At 39.8% G+C, this 22,164-nt stretch overlaps 1 protein-coding gene across 1 annotated transcript in view; it reads left to right on the plus strand.

Annotated features, from left to right (window-relative positions):
* kcnk12 (potassium channel, subfamily K, member 12) overlaps positions 1-13,136 on the plus strand; it is an 18,566-nt gene extending 5,430 nt beyond the window's left edge. The window contains exon 2 of the mRNA XM_030772905.1: positions 12,244-13,136. Within this exon, the coding sequence (XP_030628765.1) occupies positions 12,244-13,136 (893 nt within the window). The remainder of the gene's footprint in view (positions 1-12,243) is intronic.
* The last annotated feature ends 9,028 nt before the right edge of the window (positions 13,137-22,164 follow it).

A 22,164-nucleotide genomic window follows, 5' to 3' on the forward strand; every position in this document is an offset into this window, starting at 1 on the left:
TTCCCGGGCTGAGCTTAGGCATATCTATCTGCGGTGGTAATGCAGAAGAATGGATTTATCTCCACTTCATGCCTCTCACTCTCTACTCTATTTTTCACATTGATTTCATCTTAATCCATCACTTAATGTTTGGTGTTGATCACTGTAGTAGTAAAATAACACACATAAAACTTCATGCATACAGCATCATTACCCATTATTTAAATGAACAGGTTGGATAAGGTTCCCCATTTTGAAGGCAACAATGACAATAAAAAAAAGACTGATTGTCTATGGGTATCAAAGCTGGAGTATCATACCAATGATTTCTGGTAAACATTCATTCTTAGTGGCTATGAGATGCAGTGATGGGAGTGAGCTCGTCTAGCCAGACACTGAATTATTACATTCACGCCATCTTTCAGCAGTTACTGATGATATGGGGGAGGGTGTCATTCTATACTTTTTGCTGGTAAGTTCTTTATGAGATTTGGATCTCCAATTTAGCCATAGTGGTTCCTTATGGATTTTCTTTTCATTCCGCTCAAGACTATCCCAACTAGCTTCACTGAATCATATCCTGCCAATCCTTTCCTCAATGGATCCACTAGATCCTGTCCTGTTCCTTTCAGATCCACAACATTGTACCCTATCTCATTCATATTTTACTATAACTCCACCAGATCATATCCAATCCTTGCCAGATCCACCAGATCCCATCATACTGCAACCAGATACAAGGCTATCAGAAAAAAGCAATCAGTGCCCTAGAAGTGGAAGTTTCCAGTGAAAGTTTTCATGTCTTTCTCTATGATGTCACAATGTTCATTTCGGCCTGTGGTTCCTGTTGGCTCTCTTTTGCCCCTCCTTTCCTCAGATCTCTGGGGTTGCAATGTGAAAACAGAAACAGGGAAAATGTCAAAGCTAAAATTGGATGTAAGGGCCATAGACCATTCAGTCACATGAAAGGTGGCAGTTGTGGTCGTTTTACTGGAGGAGATACTATGCCAGTGTTGAGTTACTCAGAGCTAAAGGCCTTTTCTCATAGCAGTATAGTAGAGAATGGGTTTGTACCACAGTGACCATAGAATTACTGATGAATACTCCACTGCAGACGTGTAAGGGTCAGCAGATGTTAGAAGGGTAAGTATTGAAAAAAAAAAATTCAACATTCACTTGAATTTGGAAACAAGGCTTCTCAATGCCACACAAATGAGGCACATTGTGTGACTCAGATACCCTGTATTTTGATGCAGTGAAAGCATACCATTGTTCCCTGAAAATCCTCTTGAATGACAAGGTGGATAGTACTGTCAGGGATAATTTTAGATAATACATATGCATTGTAGTAATTTTAGGTAATGACATATGAATTATGGTGTTGTCTAGACTGTAGTGCAAGATTAATTTAGACATGAGTGAGTTTATTTGTATTCAATTAAAGAGGGAGTTCAGGCTTTTTGACATATTGACTCAACTGATCAATTAAATCATTGTATTTACATAAACAGAATGACAAGTAGAAAGGTAAGGGGAGTTTTCAATTACCCGGTACCTTCAATATGTTGATTTCAATGTCAAGCACAAAAAAGAGCAAAAATAGCCTTTTGGATCCACAGGCTATTAGCAGAACAGACTGGTTGTGTGGTTGAGGGAGATGGCTACCAATGGCAATAGACATCCAACATCTCTCCTGTAGGGAAGGGGACCTGATTACATGTTACAGGAGAATTTCAAGACTCAGAAGACATCCCTGGCAAGAAACATTTTTACTCTTTTGTGATTTAAAAAAGATGCTATTTTTGGAAATTTACATCGGACAATACCCATATATATCATTAATGGCATGATAAACCACTGTGGTTTTGAAGGTGTTTCAATTTGGTGTGGAAAATGAGCTTTTTGGCGAAAAATGCCCAAAAGGCATAGACTCTTACCTTGGGAAGGTAAAAGTCTACTCTTAGGTACGGGTTATTTCACTTAAAAGGGCTATTTTTGAGATGACAAACACCACTACATTCATCTTGTCCTGGTGTCTGTGTGTGTGCATGTGTCCCTCTCTCTGGCCTTGGCCTATGAACATAGTCTGGGATGAGTGGGCATTAAGAAAGTGTACATAAATCTCCATGATAGTTAAGTACTGTTGACAGTGAGAGACTATCCAGAGAGTACACAGCCCTGATCAAACACACACACACACACACACACACACACACACACACACACACAAACACACACAAACAGGAAAAACCCACACACTCACAACAATCACACAAACTTTTTCAGCTACAATATACTGAGAATAGTTTCGAGGACACAGCAGATCTTGGCTGATCTCTGCCCACCTTCATTGATTGCTGTAATGCAAGGGTTCCCATTTGTCTACATACACAGTTCAATAACAGCACAAACTTCTCCAGCTCTCTGCATTTTCTTGGTCTTGCTGTCTAACTTTTTCATCTCTTACTGTGAGCCCAAGGCTGACTCAGGGCTAAACAAGGCTGGTGGTGAATACCAAATAGATACTTTGAAGCTGAAACTTTCCTACATTTGTGGTGAATATGAATTATCATATTTTTCCTCATCAAAACAATCAAAGAATAAATTTGCAGATGAGTTAGGGGATTTGCAAAGCGAACAAGTAAATTAATTAATTAAAATAGATAGCCCATTGATATGGTATTTCTTGTTTTGTTAATCCAACATTTTCATCATCACCAAAATTGTATTTTGTGTCAAGTGTAATGTAAGTCTGGGTCCTGCCATGCCGCACAGAAAATACTAAATGTCAGTATCACACTGACTGACAGCTACCTCAAGTGCTACACAATAAATGCCACAGTAAAAGAAATATGTCAGCTGATCATATATAATTTATTTTGACATGACATTGATTGACTAGTACTACTGAATGCCTGACACCACACTCATGTATTTAACCCACACGGCTCCCTGCTGAGTACTGGCTGGCTGAAACTCTCATCTTATCCTTATGTTCTATAGCTCCCTGCTGGCTTTTTAAGGAAAGCTATCAAATCAAGGGTCACTTGAAAGATGAGCGGGGCAGAGCCCATTCTCCCAAATAGGAGGTAACTTCTAATTTCATTAGAAGTGGGTTCCTCAGAGACTGGCCATTGTACGTGTACATAATATGGAATTATTTCTAAAGCTGTCAGCAACCTGCCAGAGTCTGCTGGGAACTGTTACCCTTAAACAGGTAACGTCAGTTGGTTTTAAGAAACCAAAATTTGAAACCTTGGAATGTCTTTTTTTTTGTTCAGTTTTGGTTAAGGAGATGCTTTCTGTTTGTGCCAACGCAGTGGTTTGCAATTAATGGCATTCCGAGATTGGTACCATAAGTCTTCATTCCACTAGAATCAACTCTCCCTCTCTTTGTTTTTCTCTCTCTTCCTCTCCTTCTCTCTCTCTCCTTCTCTCTCTCTCTCTCTCTGGGTTATGGAAGCTTCTAATGGTGTCTAACAAAACATTCTCTCGTCTAGAGCGTGTGAAACTGACTGCAGGACTGTTTAGAAAACCAATCACACACAAGCACAGCATGACACAGATATGTCATGTCTCCACATACATTAAAAACTGCCACATGATTGATGGGAACGTCGCACTTTTAACTCAGCGGTTCCGAATGAGGAATTAACCATTTGCTTTGACCTTCTACATCCAGCGCAATCCTTCATGCTTTTTATCCAGAACATTTCAGTTCTACCACTCTTAAAGTTAATCTAATCAGTCCAAACACCAGTGCTTCAAACGTAGCGCGTGTACCACGACCTTTTGTAGTGTAATTTCCTCCCGTTGTACTATTTGCACTAGTCTCATGGACTGAATCTGTTTTCCTTCCATCCGACCTGAGGAATAAACTAAGCAGGGATAAAACTTCTTTAATTTCTTTCATCACTATGAATTTATGATATGAATGACCCTGATTGACTCTCAAACACTTGACATCTTTTATATGGTCCCCTATTAACAAACATAAAAGGTTGAATGTTGGTTTTAACTGCTATTGTTACAGGATCAAAAGGTACCCTCAGGCAGCTGTGTTTGTATTGTTTAAACGGCCTGGTTAGCTTTGGACATGATAGCAGAGTTGTTTGTTCAAACACAAACCGTGGATAAATGCGTGTGTCAGATTGAACCAACATAGCGTGTCTTTTTATTGTACCTTACGAAATGACTTTCAGAACAGGACCTCAGAGTGATGTCCAGCTCATCTGTCAGAGGTAATATTCAAAGTGATACATAAACAAGAAATGTTAGACAATACAAACACTCTCACAGCTTGTTGAATACTGACAGATTTGTCATGTACCAGTGTATCCCGGCTGTGTACTGGAAGACGTATGTAGTCTCAGTTTAATATACTGGATTAACCTTGTTGGTTGTGTACTGAATGTGAAGTGGGTTGTGTTGCATGTGTTTGAGGTTTGCACGACTGGAGCAAAGACAAAAAGATAATTTTGTGTCTAGTTTGCACGAGATAAACATTACATTACATATTACAGTAGATTTAGCTGACGCTTCTATCCAAAGCGACTTACAAGTGGGAAAACAATTCAAGCTCCAGTATAGTGAGAGCGCTAAGTATTACATCTGTTTAAAAGTGGAAGAAATAAGTGTGAGTTTTCTTTCAAGACAAAGGCCGGAGAGTAGGTAAAGAAGAAGAACACAGTGGGTGTGAGTAAGGCATGTTAGGGTGTTAGAGGTCTTAGGTGTTAGGAGAGGAGGTGCTCTCGGAAAAGGTGAGTTTACCATCTACCAATATTGCTGAAAGATATTGAATTTGCATTTGAACCTAAGTCAATACAATCAGTGTGGTTTATTAAACTGAATTTCAAGGCCTTGTTCAAAAATTACAAATAATAAATATCATTGTGAAAGTATGGAGTCATACCTTTATACAGAAGCATCATCCCTTCTCAACATGTCTTATCTCTCCACTGATTGATAAAACTGGGCTGTTTGCAAAAACGATTCTTTTACGTTGTTCCCCAGAGTGACTCTAAGCATCTCTAAGGCACATTAAAAAAATAGATAGTGTCGGTGAAGGAGAAAAAAAATAAATGTAGAGTGAGGAATGAAGCGGACACAGCATATTCTCTTGACAATAAATCGATGTGCTGGATAGCACAGGCATCGACCATTGCCATTTAGAGCGTTCCTCTTCAACGAATGAAGTGCATAGCATCAGGCTATTGAAAACACTGGACTGCGCATACGACACACAGTCATAGGATTTCATATCAGGTCTATGAGTACAATATAGAGAAAAGAGTGGCAAAGAATAATAGGTTGATTTCTCTTTGGTAGTGTACCTTTCTTTACACATATATGAATTTTTATGCTTAAATGTCATTTGGTGGAATTGGACAGACTTGTCAAAAATAACTCGACATTTAAGAGGGAGAATTCTTATCTGCCTTTCTGACTGTGGAGAGGGTATGTCTGTGCATTTACACATATATGTGTTGCTGGGAGCTATATATATGTTTGTGGCCACTTGTCAGTCAGGAACTCCTCCGTTCCTCACGGGCATTACAAATGTTTTTTAATGGAAAAAATGACATTTCTATGTGTATGCTGTGAATTCATTCTCCAAGTCTCTACCACATTACCTTAACTCTCTTCTAAATTCAGCACTATATATTGTATAACAACTGCATTATGGGTAGATACCTTCTCCCTCAATGTGGAGATTCAGTGATTAATTGTTCAGAGCCTCATTATTATCCTCAGAAGATTGTTTGTCTTTTTCCCATTATTATGACTCACTGATTCGTGTCTTATTGTGATTACTTACAGTTGTAGTACGTACTTTAGGCACGGTTGTTACACAGTCTGTTATTATCATAATAATACAGCAAAAGCTTTTAATGATGATGTATGGACATTTAAAGCAGATCTTTGAGTACTGTGGGTCATGTATGAGAAATCCATGACTATATAAATGGCTCACTGAAATGCATTATTGTATCTGATTCATTTTTAAAAGCCTTTATTGACCCAGGTAACAAAAATAAATCAAGTATTAGACAAATATGGTTTTGTTTTAAAAGATTATGCTCTGTAGCTTTACGGTGTTTTGAAGTGTAGCATGTGTTCTTTTTATCTTATGGAGCAGAATTCAATGCTAATATAGGCCTAATAGATAAATGAACTGAGGGCTCATTAGCTTCTGAACTATTAAATTATCGATTAAATTTGTATAATATATTTCAGTGAGAATCAATGCAGTCTTTCTTGCATCACATAAGAATGGAGAAAGTTTTATGTGTATGGATTTTTGTCTGCTTATATATGTTTATGAACATGTATGACTGAGTGCATAACAATGTGCATACTGTATGTGAGTGTATGCCTGTGTGTGTGTGTGTGTGTGTGTGTGTGTGTGAGTATGTGTGTTTGTGTGTGTGTATGTGTGTGAGAGAGAGACAGACAGAGAGAGAGAGAGAGAGAGAGAGAGAGAGAGAGAAAGAGATACAGTGTGTGCCCATGTATAATCAAGCATGTGATATGCACCAGTCTGGCTGATTGGGCAGATGGTGCAGTGAGGGATCTGTACTGGCCAGTTCCTCTTTTCCTCATCACCTCCTGCCAGTTCACCGCAGACCCCCTGCATATCCATCAGTGACTAATGATTTCCTGTTGGTCAGAGAAACACGGCCATCAGAGAAAACTGCTCAGTCGCCTCTGCTTTGTCTGATCCTGACCTGTAACTCAGGTTTCAAAGGACACTTATAAAGCTCAAATACTTTCTGTCTGGACCGGGGACAGTCTAAATTGCTCCAAAATGGCACATTTGCTGTCAGTGCACTGAGAGGCGAGGTGTTGATTGGTTGGCGTTAGCTTTTCCTTGAAGGTCCTAAGTGGCTAAATTGTGCTGATTCTATTTTTGGCAGAGTGGTTGGCCTAGGCTGACTGAAAATGAGCACAAACCATCTGTCGTTGTGAATTGGCCATATACAGTCTCCAAATGTAACTGTCATGCATTAGGAGTCAAGTTTATCACAGCGTCTGGCAGGTGTGCAAGTTTTTATCTAAGTGCTTTGGCGTACTTATGCTTAACAATCCAGATTTTTTATATTGTTGAAGTAGGCTACTCTATTAGCATCTACCAATCAAGTAAAAAAACAACTAAACTGAGTCTAATTGAATTAAGCTGAATCACACTACTGATTTTGGGCATATTAAAACTCAGTTAAAAGATCAGTTGAATGTTAATGGTAAAAGACTACTCTGTTGCTTTCATAAAGCAGCCTCGTAGAATTATAGACGTAAGCATGTCTTTGTGACCGTGACATGGGGGTTTGTTCATTGTAAGCTAAGTCCTGTAGAAAGTTGTCCTGAGCAGTAAACATAAACACACAATCACAGAGATAATAAAAGTATGTTTTATTGTATTTTGGCATACTGTTTGTTGCTACATGTGGCATGGTGGTGCAGTGGGTAGCACTGTCATCTCACAACAAGAAGGTCCCGGGTTCGATTCCTGGCCGGGTGGCCGCGGCCCTTTGTGTGGGTTTCCTCCAAGAGACATGCAGGTTAGGTGAATTGGAGACACTATATGCCCTTAGATATGAACGTGTGTGTGTCTGCCCTGTGATGGACTGGTGACCTGTCCAAGGTGTTTCCCTGCATTTTGCCCTATGAGCGCTGGGATAGGCTCCAGCACCACCACAACCCCAATTAGGACAAGCGGCTTTGAAAATGACTGACTTGAGTAAAGGGATATGACATTATTGCTCTTTATATTTTGATAGTAAGAGTCATCCTAGACACAGGAGCAATGTCTGCAGTGCTTCCACTGAAGTGCTGTCTATGGAGCTCAGCTGGTTAAGAGAGTCCTGCTAAAATGGAGGCCTGACCCCTGTCCATCTGGAGATGGACACAGACGACAGTTTGTCACTGTCTCAGTCAGGAAAGGACAGCGAGATGATTCCAGATTGTCCCTTGCGGAAACAGTGTTATCCCACTGTTTGAAAGTTAAAACCTACAAAGCTATGGATATAATCTCCACATCAACCCTCTTCTTGATCTTATTGTCTTTCTTTCTTTCTTTCTTTCTCTCTCTCTCTCTCTCTCTCTCTCTCTCTCTCTCTCTCTCTGTTAAATATCCAGATGTCTGGACAGGTTTCTTTTGTATTTGTTTAAAACAACCATTACAAACTGCACTGTCAGCACGGTGCTCGCACACAGTAGCAATAAAGTAGCATTCGTCTCACAGTGCATTTTAGCTTTGGAAATAGGTCAGTTTTGGTCGATACAAATGCAATTGAGATATGATTTTGATAAGCATGAAGATTTTCTGAAAGCCAGTTATTTATGTGTGTGTGTGTGTGTGTGTGTGTGTGTGTGCATGTGTGTGTAACAAAACAATAAGATTCAATATATCTTTGTCTTTTGAGATAAATGTCTTTGTTTAATAATGCATTACGGTGAAGTCCCTGTATTTTTCATGGTTAACCGTTTCATATCTTAAAAAAAAAAAAAAACAAAACCCTCAAACTCAGAAGCAAAGCATACTGGCAAATCTTCAGCATCACTATTAAAACAACATGTATCTCAACCACAAAACCAAATCACGGCTCCAGCTCACAGCTCAGTGAACCATGAAAATATATTCTGATGTTTTGATAGTTCACTGTTAGCCTAAAGTTATTCAAATAACCCTTATCTTCGACCTTATGTTTATTTTTGGTACACTGACAAGTTTTACAAGCAGTCAAGCAGTAAAACAAACTGTGGAGGCGTAGCCATTTTCATATTGATGATGATTATAAAAAAAAAAAAACCCAACAACAACCCTTCTCATCCCCACCATTTAGGTGAAGACCATGTGGAGGAGAGAGTCCTTTATGTGTTCCTGAGTAATGCTACTGACTTTTTGTTCATATACCATTACTAGAGGACATGGTCATTAAGGTTTGTCAGTTCAATCAGAGACTGCTGAACTGGGACAACAGTGGAGCCATCACTCAGTTATGAGTATTTCCAAATGACAGAGGGGCTGTTTCAAGTCTTTATATAGATGTTTCAATTATAAGCAATTCAGGTATCAGTTTATAGATTGATAGGCTCTTATAGTAGAGATACAGAGGACATTGGACTACATGGAAATAGTCTCAAGGAGAATGAATAAGTGTAATATATTGAGCACACAATATTATTTATTTATTTATTTCACTTTTTTTTTTTTTTAATTTTCAAGACTATGGAGGACTGACTCTTTTGACTATGCTTGCTTTCAGCACAATTTGTTGTGTGCCTGGTCCTCAGTTTCTAACCCCTTGTCTCCTGTCCAGTCAGAACTCAGTTGTGCCTAAATCTGTCTGATTGTCTCATTATTATTGTCGTCGTGTATTTATACCTCCTGTGTTTTCCTGTGTGTTCTTTCCTTTACTTGCTATTTGTACCGAGCTGTGCCCAGTCCTTCTTCTTGTTTAATTTGCCTGGTTCCCCATTTAGCCCTCTTCCTTGTTAGCCTTGTTCTTTGTTCTCCAATAGCCCTTATGCTCCCTGTTAGCACCCCAGTTTCCTATTGGCTTCTGTATTCCTTTGTATTGACCTTGGCCTGTTACCCAATTTTGGATTTTCTCTAGCCCCCAATAGTCTGTGATTGGTATATCAGACCCTGTCCTTTTTGACTTCGTGTCTGGATTGTGACTTGGATTAAATGTTTTGCCAGCACTTACATCCAGTTTCTCTCTCAATTCATGACAGATTGAAGGGTTTAGAAATGTCAAGCCAAGATTAAAACCAAGAACCAAGCCTTTTTTTTTAAATAACTGTTTAAATTGTAGAAAAGTGAATGAATAAAATAAGCAAAGTTGAATATGCTGACGAAATACTGTGTTAGGGCTACTTTGTGTTTATGTATCTGCTGTCGTCTTCTATTCTACATAGGGTTTCCACTATTATTAATACTAATGATACCATTTCATTTTTATTCTTCAGCTTCAGCCTCAGTCTTCCAGGCATAATTATCTTCATGACAATCACTAACTATTTGAAAATAATTTTATTTCTATGCACGATTGAATGTGCCTTAATAAATACATTCTTCTCTCGCTCATGGGAGGCAAGCATCGGAGATTATTAGGGAGATGATTACCTGAATTAATGGCTTTTCAGCTTGCACTGACTCATTCCGGCAGGAGTTGAGTGGACAGATTTAGTTCAGAGTAATTCTGCAAATCCAGCAGTACCACAGTTATGAACGTTCTGTAGTTATAAGTCAAAGGCAACTACCAAGGGGAAATTCCCTGGCATTTATATGTCTGTGAATAATTGAACGCCGTGATGTCACAAAAATCGTCCACGTTCCACCGCTCAGTTGAACTGATAAAGCCTCTTGGATGAGTAGTGAGGCATACCCCAAGTCCAGTCACTTACCACTACCAGACATCCTATGCCATGGATGACTGAAAATCTTCATAGATACACAGTTAAGAATAGTTTTATGGCCAGAATCACTTATGGACATTGTTTAATCATACCGGTATTTTAGAGAGTGAGTGATGTTTTGAGAGCGGCAATGCCATAATTATAAACCCAACCATAACCTTACACTGTAAAATTGTATCATATCGTAACATTCTTCGTTTGAAAGTTGCCAGACCCTAAAGGTTCATTCAGAATTGCTTTCAATACTGTGTACTCCAAAGCATGTACAAAGCAGTAACAGAAACATGAGTAGATAACTAATGCGCTCTAACTTTTTTTTTTTAACCTATTAAATATATTTGAGTACGTATCTTCCTAGGTGAAATGACATTTTGGTATAAAAAAGCAAACATATTCTTTTTTTGGTCTTGACTAACATTTTAAACATTTTATGTTACACCAGATCCTCTGTAACCTCACATCCTTGATTGTCTTCAGAAGAGGGAGTGTTTTCCTAAAACCTCCAGGCTTAGCACACTAATGAAATCAGAGATTGCATAGCCTTTTAGCACGTAGTGTATCCTTCGCCTTAATACACCCCTAATGTGTCTAACTCTCCCAATGAGGTGGAGACAGAAGTCTCTAATTAACTGGAACTATACTACAACGAGATCCTTTTTGTTCTTGAGTCTGTTTCAAATTTGGTCTTTTGATCTTTAACTTCTAATGCCCACTGTGACTTATGAATGAGCTGTGTGTGTGTGTACGTCTGTGTGTGTGTGTGTGTGTGTGCGCGCGCACATAATCTAAACTCATCAGCTAATGCTGCCTCACAGCTGCAGTGTCAGGCTTTGACCTCTGACCTTTAGCCTTTCGCAGATGAGGAGTTTCTCCTTTGTGCACCACACATAGCAGAATGCATCTATTTCTCCATTTTGCTCAACAGTCACTTCTACACTCATCTGAAACCATAGCTTGACTGATTAAATGTAGCAGGTAAAACGAAAGAGAATAAACATAATTCTTCCATGAGACATTTTAGTTAGGGTGACCGTATTTTGGTTTTCAAAAAAGAGGGGGTGGGGGGGGGTTGATGCATTCCCCTCCTAACATATGGGGAAATTTAGGTGTATGTCACTTTTGGTTCCTGTCGTTGCACATGTAAGGCTCTTGCTTGACAATGCAATGTGAAACTGCCTCTGTACTTAACTGCCGCAATACATAGCCAGCTAGTCTTTAATAAGACAAATAACTGCTAGCTTTCTTAAGGTCTCTTGGCTGTTGCTGCGGTGTTAACTGTACTGAATGAGATGCAATTTAACCAGTGTTTATGGCATGATAGTGTACATTGGTGGCGTGCGAGAGGGCGGGACCTAAAGAAAAAGGTCAAAGCAATGCAAATACGTACACAATAAATGGTGAATGTGGAAAGCAAAAGCCAAATCCCAGACATTTTTGGCGATTTAGAAATCCCGGCCCGGATGCATTTTTTAGGTCTGGAAAAGAGGACATGTCCAGGAAAAAGAGGACGCATGGTCACCCTAATTTTAGTGCTTAGTTAACATCTTCATACTTGCCAAAGAACATGAGTGCTTACTTCTTTTACATTCTGTTCTGCAGTGTCATCCACTTAATTAAAAAAGTTACTTTTTAAAATTCAGCTGTTGCCAACCAAATGAACATTCTGAAACCCTACAATCGATTACTTCAGCAAAATCTGTCAAAATTTCTACCATTAAAAGTCAGTGCTTCAACAGTCTAACCTCTCTCTCTCTCTCTCTCTCTCTCTCTCTCTTTTTCTCTCTCTTTCTCTCTCTCTTTCTCTCTCTCTCTCTCTCTTTTTCTCTCTCTTTCTCTCATTAGGGTTTGGGATGACGACTCCAGTGACCGTTGCAGGGAAGGTGTTTTTGATCTTTTACGGATTGCTGGGCTGTGCAGCCACCATTCTCTTCTTCAACCTCTTCCTGGAGCGTATCATCACACTCCTCGCTGTGGTGATGAAGGCGGTGCGGGAGCGGCGTCTGAGAAATAGCGGCCTCCTCCCTCCGGGGATCTGCAGGGATTTTGCAGCTAGCACCCTGCCTGGCTGGAAGCCCTCAGTATACCACGTCATGCTGATCCTGGGCCTGTCTGCCATTGTCATCTCCTGCTGTGCCTCAGCCATGTACACGCCTGTAGAGGGCTGGGCTTATCTGGACTCACTTTACTTCTGCTTTGTCACATTCAGTACCATTGGTTTCGGAGACTTGGTGAGCAGTCAGAATGCTGCCTACCAGTACCAGGGCCTTTACCGGTTGGCCAATTTCCTCTTCATTCTCACAGGCGTCTGTTGCATCTACTCACTCTTCAACGTCATTTCCATTGTCATCAAGCAGGTTCTCAACTGGATGCTCTGCAAAATGAGCTGCCTGTGCTGTCAGCACTGCAATAAGACGAACGCTTTCCTGGGAAGGCGTAACGCCATTCGCCCTGGATCGCGGTTACGCCGTGGGAGGTTCGGACGTCCCCCGGACTCAGAGGGGCCGTGTGACAGTGACACGGAGGGGCGGAGACTCTCGGGGGAGATGATCTCCATGAGAGACCTTACCGCTTCTAATAAGGTCTCACTGGCCATCATGCAGAAACAGCTCTCTGAATCAGCCAATGGCTATCCAAGGACAGTGTGTGGTAGCTCAAGACAGAACGGCTTCTCTGGAGGGGTCGGAGCTCTTGGTATCATGAACAACCGTCTGGCAGAGACCAGTGACTCCAGGTAGAGATTTGGGAGGAATACCAAGAAATAGACCTGAGAGAATGATGGAGAACAGCAAAAATCTAAAAAGAAGAAGCCTTATAGGTCTTAGAGGGAGAAGAGCCAGTCTTTGTTATGAATTTTTTATCACTTCTACCTGGAGTTTACTTGGTAGGTGTGAGCAGCAGAAGAGCATGATGTTGATGCTACTGTTGGAATTTAATTTAAACTGGACTGCAGATAAGACCTAGAGTTGAAACAGAACTGGAATAGAACTGAAAGTGAGACTTTTTAAATTGGCATGATCCAAAGGAGTGAAAGGTGACCTGTTTCAGTTTACTATTTGAGAAATGAATGACTGTTGTTAAATCAGTGACGAGACTGTGTTTGGAAATTCAGTAGTGACAGGACACGGCCTCATGCTAGCTGCAGCCTAGTCCATTTGGCCATTCAAAGCCACTGAAACGCAGCTTTAGTCTTAAGCTGAAGTACATTAACAAAACTAAAAAAAGAGTCGTTTCAGCTCGGACACAGCAGTGCTCTGGAGGCTGTCCAGCGGATGTAGAGTCATTATTACTAAACCACACAGCTTTTGTCTCAGAGATTTGGGTTTCAGTGGTGTCATTGTAACCACATAATACAAACTGTAGAGCAGACTCTCTTATTTAAACTATGCATTATAAATGACAACACTTGCTTGTTCTCATTACATGACTTACAAGTTCTTCAGCTCCTCACAGAGAAGCAACAAACTGAACAAAACTGTATTTTGAACATATAAACACAGAGCCAGGAGGAGGTAAGAGATATGTGTGTATCATGCTTTTTGGGATTGTTTCAGAAATAACCATAGCATTCTGCTGCAACAGTTGTGTTATTATCATTGGTAGGCAGCTCATATTGTAGAATTTTGCATTTTCTGTCAGAGCCCCGATTGCTATGCACAGGAAAGCTTTTGGTGGTTAAAATCATGTTGTTATGATGTTATAATAGCTTTCACACTTGTAAATTGACAGTTTAGTCAGGAAAGTTTATTTCTAAAGGCATTTTACATTTTACATGAAATCTTGAAGTAGGGTTTGGTGAATATAACACACAAACTGATTGGAGGCCTTTCAGTGTATAAATCCAGGCTTTTGCACTCTGACAGTGGGCTTGAGTAGTGAGACAGCTGTGCAGTGCTGACAGTGTTCTGGAAGGATCGACTGAATTGATTCCCTCCACTGGTGGATGTAAAAGCGCCTCAAAATGGATGTGTCAACACAGTGTAGTGGTGTGCATTTACCTCTCAAAGTACACGTTCTAATCAACAGGGATTCCACTGTCATGCTGCTTTTGCAATTTACCTCAATTTTGCAACATCACAAAAAATCCATGTCATTACTTTTGGCACTTTGAGGTTTTTTACGCCCTCACAGCGCAGCGTAAGATTCATCAGTGAGCCGTGTAGCTGGACTTCAAAAGGAAAATGTGATGTTCCCCAAAGAGCGGTAAGGAAGAAAGAGTAAGACGGAGAGAAGGAGCGAGAGAGAACATAAGTTTTGAAAGAAGAGCCCCATGAGAGGGGCTTAAGGGGTCTTATCAGTGCCGTACAAGGACACAAGTGAAGTTTGAGAGTTCTGTGTAGTCTAGCAGTGGATAATATAACCCTCAACCTGTCCTCTCTGGATTTAGAGCAAAGGGTAGACAACTGCTGAGTCGCAGCGTATGTGGACTTTGATCTTGATTCAGCAAATCAAGTTCCTGAGGTGTCTGTGAGTAGCTGAGTCAGGTGTGCTGGCTTGGAGCTAGAACAAAAACTGCAGGAGTTTGGGGGTGCGGGAGGAGAAATAAAGGAACAAGTCTGACAACGTATTTCAGCATTAGTATCAGAAATCAACTTCATAGATAATAGTGGTTGTAATGGCGAGGGGGGAGAGCATAGTAACTAGAGGATTCTGGGTTTAATTCCTGAAAATGTTAACTGTCTGCCAATGTACCTGTAACCCACTAACGCTAACCCCAAGACTGAACCAGAAATACGTAGCTTCTCAACACAGAGAGAAAAAAAAAATATTACGTGCCTCTGGACGAGTGTGCCAGATAAATATGTAAAACTACAAAGCTAGCACAGGCTGTGTATAACAACTTTTTTGGGTAAGAGAATGGATTGGGATGCTGTTGTTGTTGTTAGTGCTTGGAGAACATCTCTTTAGAGTCTGGAAACAGAAAACTAGTGTATTGCACCTGTGTAAACTCAATAAGTGACCTGTGTCAGATTCAGTTGCCTATAAGGTTGATAGTGTCCTCTCTAATCTTTGAAGTGCTGGACCAGTTTAATATGTAAATTGTTTATGTAGGAGGGAGGATCATCTTATTAGACAGTGAACATCATGGCATTGTGTTTTTATCCAAATTAAAAATCTTATGAAACAACACAGAAAAACAGGAGACAGAGTAGGAGAGAGAAAGTGAGAGAGAAAATAAGGAGAGAGAGAGAAAGAGAGGGAAGACAAAAAAGCTTACAAAAAACAGAGGATAAGAAAGCGGATATAGAAATGCACCTTCCGCAAGAACACATAAATAACTAGACCAGAGTAGAGCCCACTGAGAGCTGCAGTAACTAGAGAAGCATGTGTAGAAGGGGAAAAACAGGATACATGTGGTCTAGACCTACACCAGGCCCAGAGAGCAGCTGGATCTGGTGCTTTGATTTCCATTAGTGTCAAACCCTCCTCATGGTCTACGTCTACCCAGCCCGGAGCCTACACTCTCCTGTGGCCTCTACTGCTAGCCTCCACCTTCTGCTCCACCTACGCCTGCCTCAGCACCATCATAATACTTTCAGTTCACATACCACACTGCCCTATCTCTGCTCCCTGCAGTCTGCTTGGCTTAACTCAGCCTACTGTAGCCGAACTCACTGTAGCTCAGTGTTTTATCTGTCTCCGCATGCTTATCCACACTCCAGTTGTATATTCAATGCTCAGTCACTGTAAATAGCTTCAGGACATCCTAAAAGATCCTAGAAGATGTCCTGCCATAGGGCAGAGATTAGAAAACATTCCCCCTATTCCTTTTCAAATAGGATGGGGTATTTACAATACATGATTTGCTTTTTAACAGAAAAAAAAATGACAAGAGATTATAAGCTCAGGTAGTTCAAACTTCATGTTGATGTAGTTTGTTGCATGCCACTATGGTAAAGCCATATGAGATCCACTTGTATAAACACTTGCAGGTATATTTTTCTAAATCTGTCAAATGTTTCGAGCAGTGGCAGGCGGAACAAGTGAGGAGTTTAGTATTAAGTTAGCATTCTGAATGGGATGAGTATGTAAGACAGATGTGCTTCACTGTTTCTCTGTTTAAACAGAAACATATATGGGGATTCAGCCTATGTCTTTCTACTGTGAAAGGAAATATAACAAAGTAGTACCTCTGCCTGTGAATACAGTGAATGGGAAGCAGAGAGACAGGTAAAAATTAAAAATATGTGGGATATTCTTTGATGATAACAGACATAAGAGGTCCTCTCATGAAGTATAAGACAGCTAGATCCTTCGAAATTGCCTTCCCTGTGAGAAACAAGAGAAAAATGTTCAAAATATGCTTCTACAATAGCTTGTCCCATTCAGTGATGTATTTCCCAGGTGTAATCTCCCTGGAGAACAGAGAAGAGAGGGGGTGGACTAGCGCAGGCTTAAACTAGTGAAGGCTACATAAATTAAATCAGCGGGTTAGCTGTTTAATAACCAACACAATGTGTGTGTGTGTGTGTGTGTGTGTGTGTGTGTGTGTGTGTGTGTGTGTGTGTGTGTGTGTGTGTGTGTGTGAGAGAGAAAAAAAGAGAGAGACGGACAAGAATTGTAGTGATGGACACTTTTATTGGAATGAAAATGCTATTCATGTAGTATCCTACTCTGAGTAACTCTGGATGATACAAAATACAGTAATGTGTAAAATGACATTTTTCACAAGCCTGTGAATGCATCAAGCTTTGAAAACATTAGGGATAAAACATATTTAGAGTAAAGTTTGTTTAGTAAGTAATGCATGCATGCCTTGATATCAATTGCCTTATTTTCTTTATGTGTGAAACTAGAAAGGAAAATATTGAATATGTATATATACTTTATTCTGTATAATAGTATCCTTTTGCATCTTGCAAAATGTATTTCCATTGATTGCAATGGATCTAATAGTCCCGGAGTCCTCCATGCCTTCTGATGCAGGAGAGAGGAGGTATGGAAAAAGGGATTTTTGTTTGTTACTGTATTATTCTCAGTGGGCCTGAAACCAGATCCATTTCTTCATCACAGGTTTCAGAGCTTGAAACGATCTTAATTTTTCTCACCTTATTTATCTTCAGCAATATGACAGCCAAACACATCCAAACTAGGGTTTCTTGTTTTCCGCAAACAAATGTGTGATTTCCACAAACAATTGTGTTTCTTTTATAAATTATCAAGCATGAGAGAAATGGGATTAGATTAGTTTAAAAAGAATTATCAGCACTAGAGAAATCATTTTGGGAGAATTTCAAGTGTAGAGTAAAACCAAAATAACTCATTTGTAGCACATGTTGTAAGCTGTCTAACAACCATAAACTAAAGCTGTTTTTTTTTTCATTGAATTCAGAGAACTGATAACCAAAGGTGAAAAGATTGTTACAGCTGCACTCACGGTGCTGTGAGGTGTTGATATTTAGATTATTATGAGATGTTTTCAAAAGAAAAACCATTAGAGTGAAGATGTAAGTCTCGAAAAAGAGAACTATACAGCTTGTTAAATAAATGACATGGGCCTTTGGAAATTCAGAAATTGTCAGGGTTTTTTTTTTCAGTATTGAGTTTCTTTGCTTTGTAATTTATACCTGGCTATCTTGTCAAAAATTCTCATAATTCCACCAATTCTGTGCCAGCACTATATGTGTTCCACATTGCCTGCTTCGTGTTGCTCCATCAATTTACTGTATGCAAATGAACTCTGGTTGCAAGTTGCACATTTATAATAATGATTGTACTTTTATATTTATGTAAATTAAAATTAAAACCCTAAACAAAACAGATACAAGTTACACATACGAGGAAATAAAATTTATTCTAAAGAGTTGCATTTTTCCTGAAGATTTCCTTTTTCTCTCTCTTCTGGCTGACGATTAACATGCCTGTTGCAAGATGAAGCCATCTGTTGTCTCTGACATGAATACTGAACTGTGACTCTGTTACATTATGCCTCCTGTTTTCAACACATTTCATCATAATTTTATGGTTGTACAACATTTTCACTTTTCTCTACGCTGTTCATTGAAATACTGAAAATCTGTTCTGGTGGCTGTTCTATTTGGAGTGGATGTTAAAGGTAAAGACAAAAGGAAAGGTTTAAGGTAAGGATTAGGTGTAAACTTAGAATTAATCAGTGTACTCACAGCTGAACTGTTGCATACACATCACTCTGGAGCGTGATAGGATGAAATGGTTTGACTTTCTGTGCATTCGAATGTTCTGAGTGTGAGTTGTTGTGGATGTCAGGGTCAGGATGTGATTTCATGTCCGTGCTGCTGACTCTCGGCAGTGATGCTTATTGGAAGTGAAGCACAGTTGAACATTGTAGCCGCTCCTGTCACCACTGAACAAATTGTTTCTTTTCGTCAACCGCTCCTCTGATCCCGGCCCTGAATGCCAGTGGAAGTCTAAGGTTGTTCAAGCTAAAGGGGTGGGCATCAGGAGCTGGTCGAAGTTGTTCCACTGAATGATACTCCCCCGCTCTTTTCCTCTGTAGGCAGCCACTGCGGATATTGAACGTTTGCCTCTGTGATCAAAGTAATTATGTTTAAGAATCCCTTTTGTAAACCAGAAGTGCTCTCTCATTGATTCGCTGTTGCTCAACAAACATTCACATTAAGAATCTTGAAGAGGACGCACGTCTGAATGTGGTCTCCAAATGTCGATCAAAGGGAGAGAGCTGTAATTGCATTAATGCATAGGATTACTTTAATCCTTGTATTCTCTCAGAGATAACCTCATTAATCACATTTGCTAATATAGAATGAGGCCTGTGTATCCCTATGCCTTAAACTGCCAATTGAGCCCCAAAATGCCCCTAACATGCTGTATCCACACTATCAGCAGTAGTGCCAGACACAGTGAAATACTCCCAAGATGTACCTATAAGGGCTTCTGAGGCTCTTAATGAAGTCCTGTTGCCTGATGCATTAGAGAAAATCTCTGATTTTCTCCTATAGCTGCAGAATTTGAGAGAGTTTTGAATAACTAGAATTGCTCTATACACTCTTGTTATTGCTCTCTTCTTGCTGAAGTCTTCTCAAAATTTGTAATACACCAGCAGAGTTTCTGAATGCAGCATTGCAGCTGAATGTCAAGTAGTGGAACATTCCACTGGGTATCGACTACTGTCAGGGACACTTTTAGAAAACCACTTTTAGAAAACCTCTACAGGAAGTGTGCGACCATTCATTCCACATTTCATGTAATCTGTGTAAGACTGGCAGGCTATTTACTGTATATTTATGATTTGATACTGTAGATTTTGTTATGTATTGGAGTGCTCTTACAATAATTAATGCACAGTAGATATCCCACACACGCCTGTAATCACAACAGGCAACATACAAATCACTGGATGTATTTGATTTCATGCGGTGTTCAGCTAAATGTTGCATGAAATCGAAATTGATCAGACTTGTGCTTTACAAACCAATGATACATGAATCTTGACACTTGAATTCAAATTAAGTTCTTCTTTTTTTCTAATTATAGGTAGTTAATTGTATTATTTGTCCAGATGATTAACCTCCGCCGGACAACTTGATTAAAAAAACAAAAAAAAAGAACAAGGAAAATATGCAGTACCTGTCAGTTGAGGGGCATGGACTGAGTAGTCCTGCCTTTGCCATTTCCCCTCATTAATTCTGACACATCTAATCAAAAATACATTGCCAAAGAGCAACTGTGAGGAGAAAACAAAACACCCTCTGGCTAAACTGGCAATAACTGTTTGAGGAGTGTTGTTAAAAAGCAGTTAAAATGCCATTTATCTTTAGTTTGAAATATCAAGCTTCACAGGCACTGCAAGCAGTTTGGCTCCAGTTTCTCTGTAACCATCATCAAAATAAGGACATTGTCTTTCCATTCCAAGCCTGAACAGGGGAGAATAGTAGCAGTCCTTGGCATCTTCTCCATATTTAAGCCACATGTTCGACAGAAATATACACATTATATAAGACCTGTCTCAGAAATCGACTCATTTAGTTGTGCAGAGAGACAGATTTACTAAATGTTTCGCTTGGAAAATAAATATTTGCCTGCCTAAATGAATTACTGAGGAACAGAAATAACAAATGAGAATGCATCCACAAAGAAACATATTAATCACGATGCTTGCGTTGCATTCAGCTCACAGTCTGGAAACCTACAAAAATATATTTAAAAAATATCCCACAGTAATTAGTGTGTCTCTGTAATAACATACATCATTACTAGTGCATACAGTTTTTCTCAGCTGCATGACTGGCACAGATTTTAATCTGATTTATTGTTATCGTTCAAGTATCCCCACAGGCTTTCAATTATCTATGATCTCAACAATCACCAACTGCCACCTGACGAAATTATACAATTATAATCTAACTAAAGTGTAATTTTCCTTGTGCTCATCAAACAATATAATGCAAACATGCCCACAAAGGATTTTGCATGTGTCCACCTGCTCTGTGCCTTTGCTTATTGTGTGTACTTAATTGGTGTTAATGAGCTAATTTCTAGTTCACAGATTGGGGAAGCTGTATTGGATAACTGATTAGTGAGTTGTTTGAAAAAAATCACTGTATCGACCTCTTGATGTCAGATGACTGAACGATTGGGTAAAAACGCCTTCCTGATAACTGCTGTCTCTTTGAAGTTCTCAGCTGTATTTTCCGTCCATGTCTGGTGGTGTTCCCTGAACAGCACAGCTGTGCAAGGTCTACTAATACCGCCCGGGCTGCTTCTGGAAAACCAGTCCCCACATCCGTTTGTTTACTGTCTGTTTACCCAAACATCACTTGCCAGACGGAGGCAGACTGGCATGTTTTGTGATAAGGGAGTTACAATCAGAATAGCAATGTCTTTATCCCTGTTGTAAAGAACAGTAAGACAAGGCAGCATCTTGCATGGTTTGGGTATTGACAGGAGACCTCCAAGGAGAAGCTACAGCTGCTGCTAGAATAGATAGACCAAACAGGGCACTAATTCTTTTCAGCCCAAAATAATAACGCTGTGATCAGGACAGTGGAACTCTGCTATTAAGATGGGATGAAAAATCAAGGGTCCGGCAGTTTTTAATGACTATAATCAGCATGCTAATTTTAAAACACCTTCAGATCGATATAGATATTTAAATTCACCCTTATGGCATAATCAAGTTTCCTCTGGGGTATTCTTTAATGCCTTTTCCCCACTGTCTGTGCATCACTGAAAATCATTTCATCGTACATACCCGGTGCTAACTGGAAATAAATGTCAGCATGTGCAAACCATTGCCACAGCAGCACACCTTCGAATTGTGTCAACAGGTAGAGCATGTCTCTGCCAACAGACGCAGACTGCCCAATCCACAGTCACAGAGCACCGAGAGAGCGGTGGAGAACCGTTGAGTGGACTGAGTGATGAGTCTATTTCCGGAGCAGCTGTTCTCTAAATTAGCGCAGGACGAGAGGTAAAAGGGACATCAGGACACAGTTATCATCTGATCAGTAATTTTGCTGATGAGGTAGGTGTATTCAGCTCACATCTTTCCTCTTCAAACATTAACCCCATTTGACTTGTCATAAATATGAGGACAATAGTTAGGGTCACAACAAACATAAAAGCAGGGGAGATTATTAAATATACATGCTTAAGTACAGTATTATTTTAGAGGGTACTTACTTGTATTTTTCAGCACATGCACTTAGGTAATGAGGTCATTTGTTTTTTTTTTTTTGCACTCGGGCTCAGATATTTTCTCAAGTTCAGTTTTCTTGAAAATATTGTGCTTTTGTGGCCGCCGAACGACAGGTCACGTTCAGGAGG

Source organism: Chanos chanos, chromosome 4 (assembly GCF_902362185.1).
Source record: "Chanos chanos chromosome 4, fChaCha1.1, whole genome shotgun sequence".
Taxonomy (NCBI): Eukaryota; Metazoa; Chordata; class Actinopteri; order Gonorynchiformes; family Chanidae; genus Chanos; species Chanos chanos.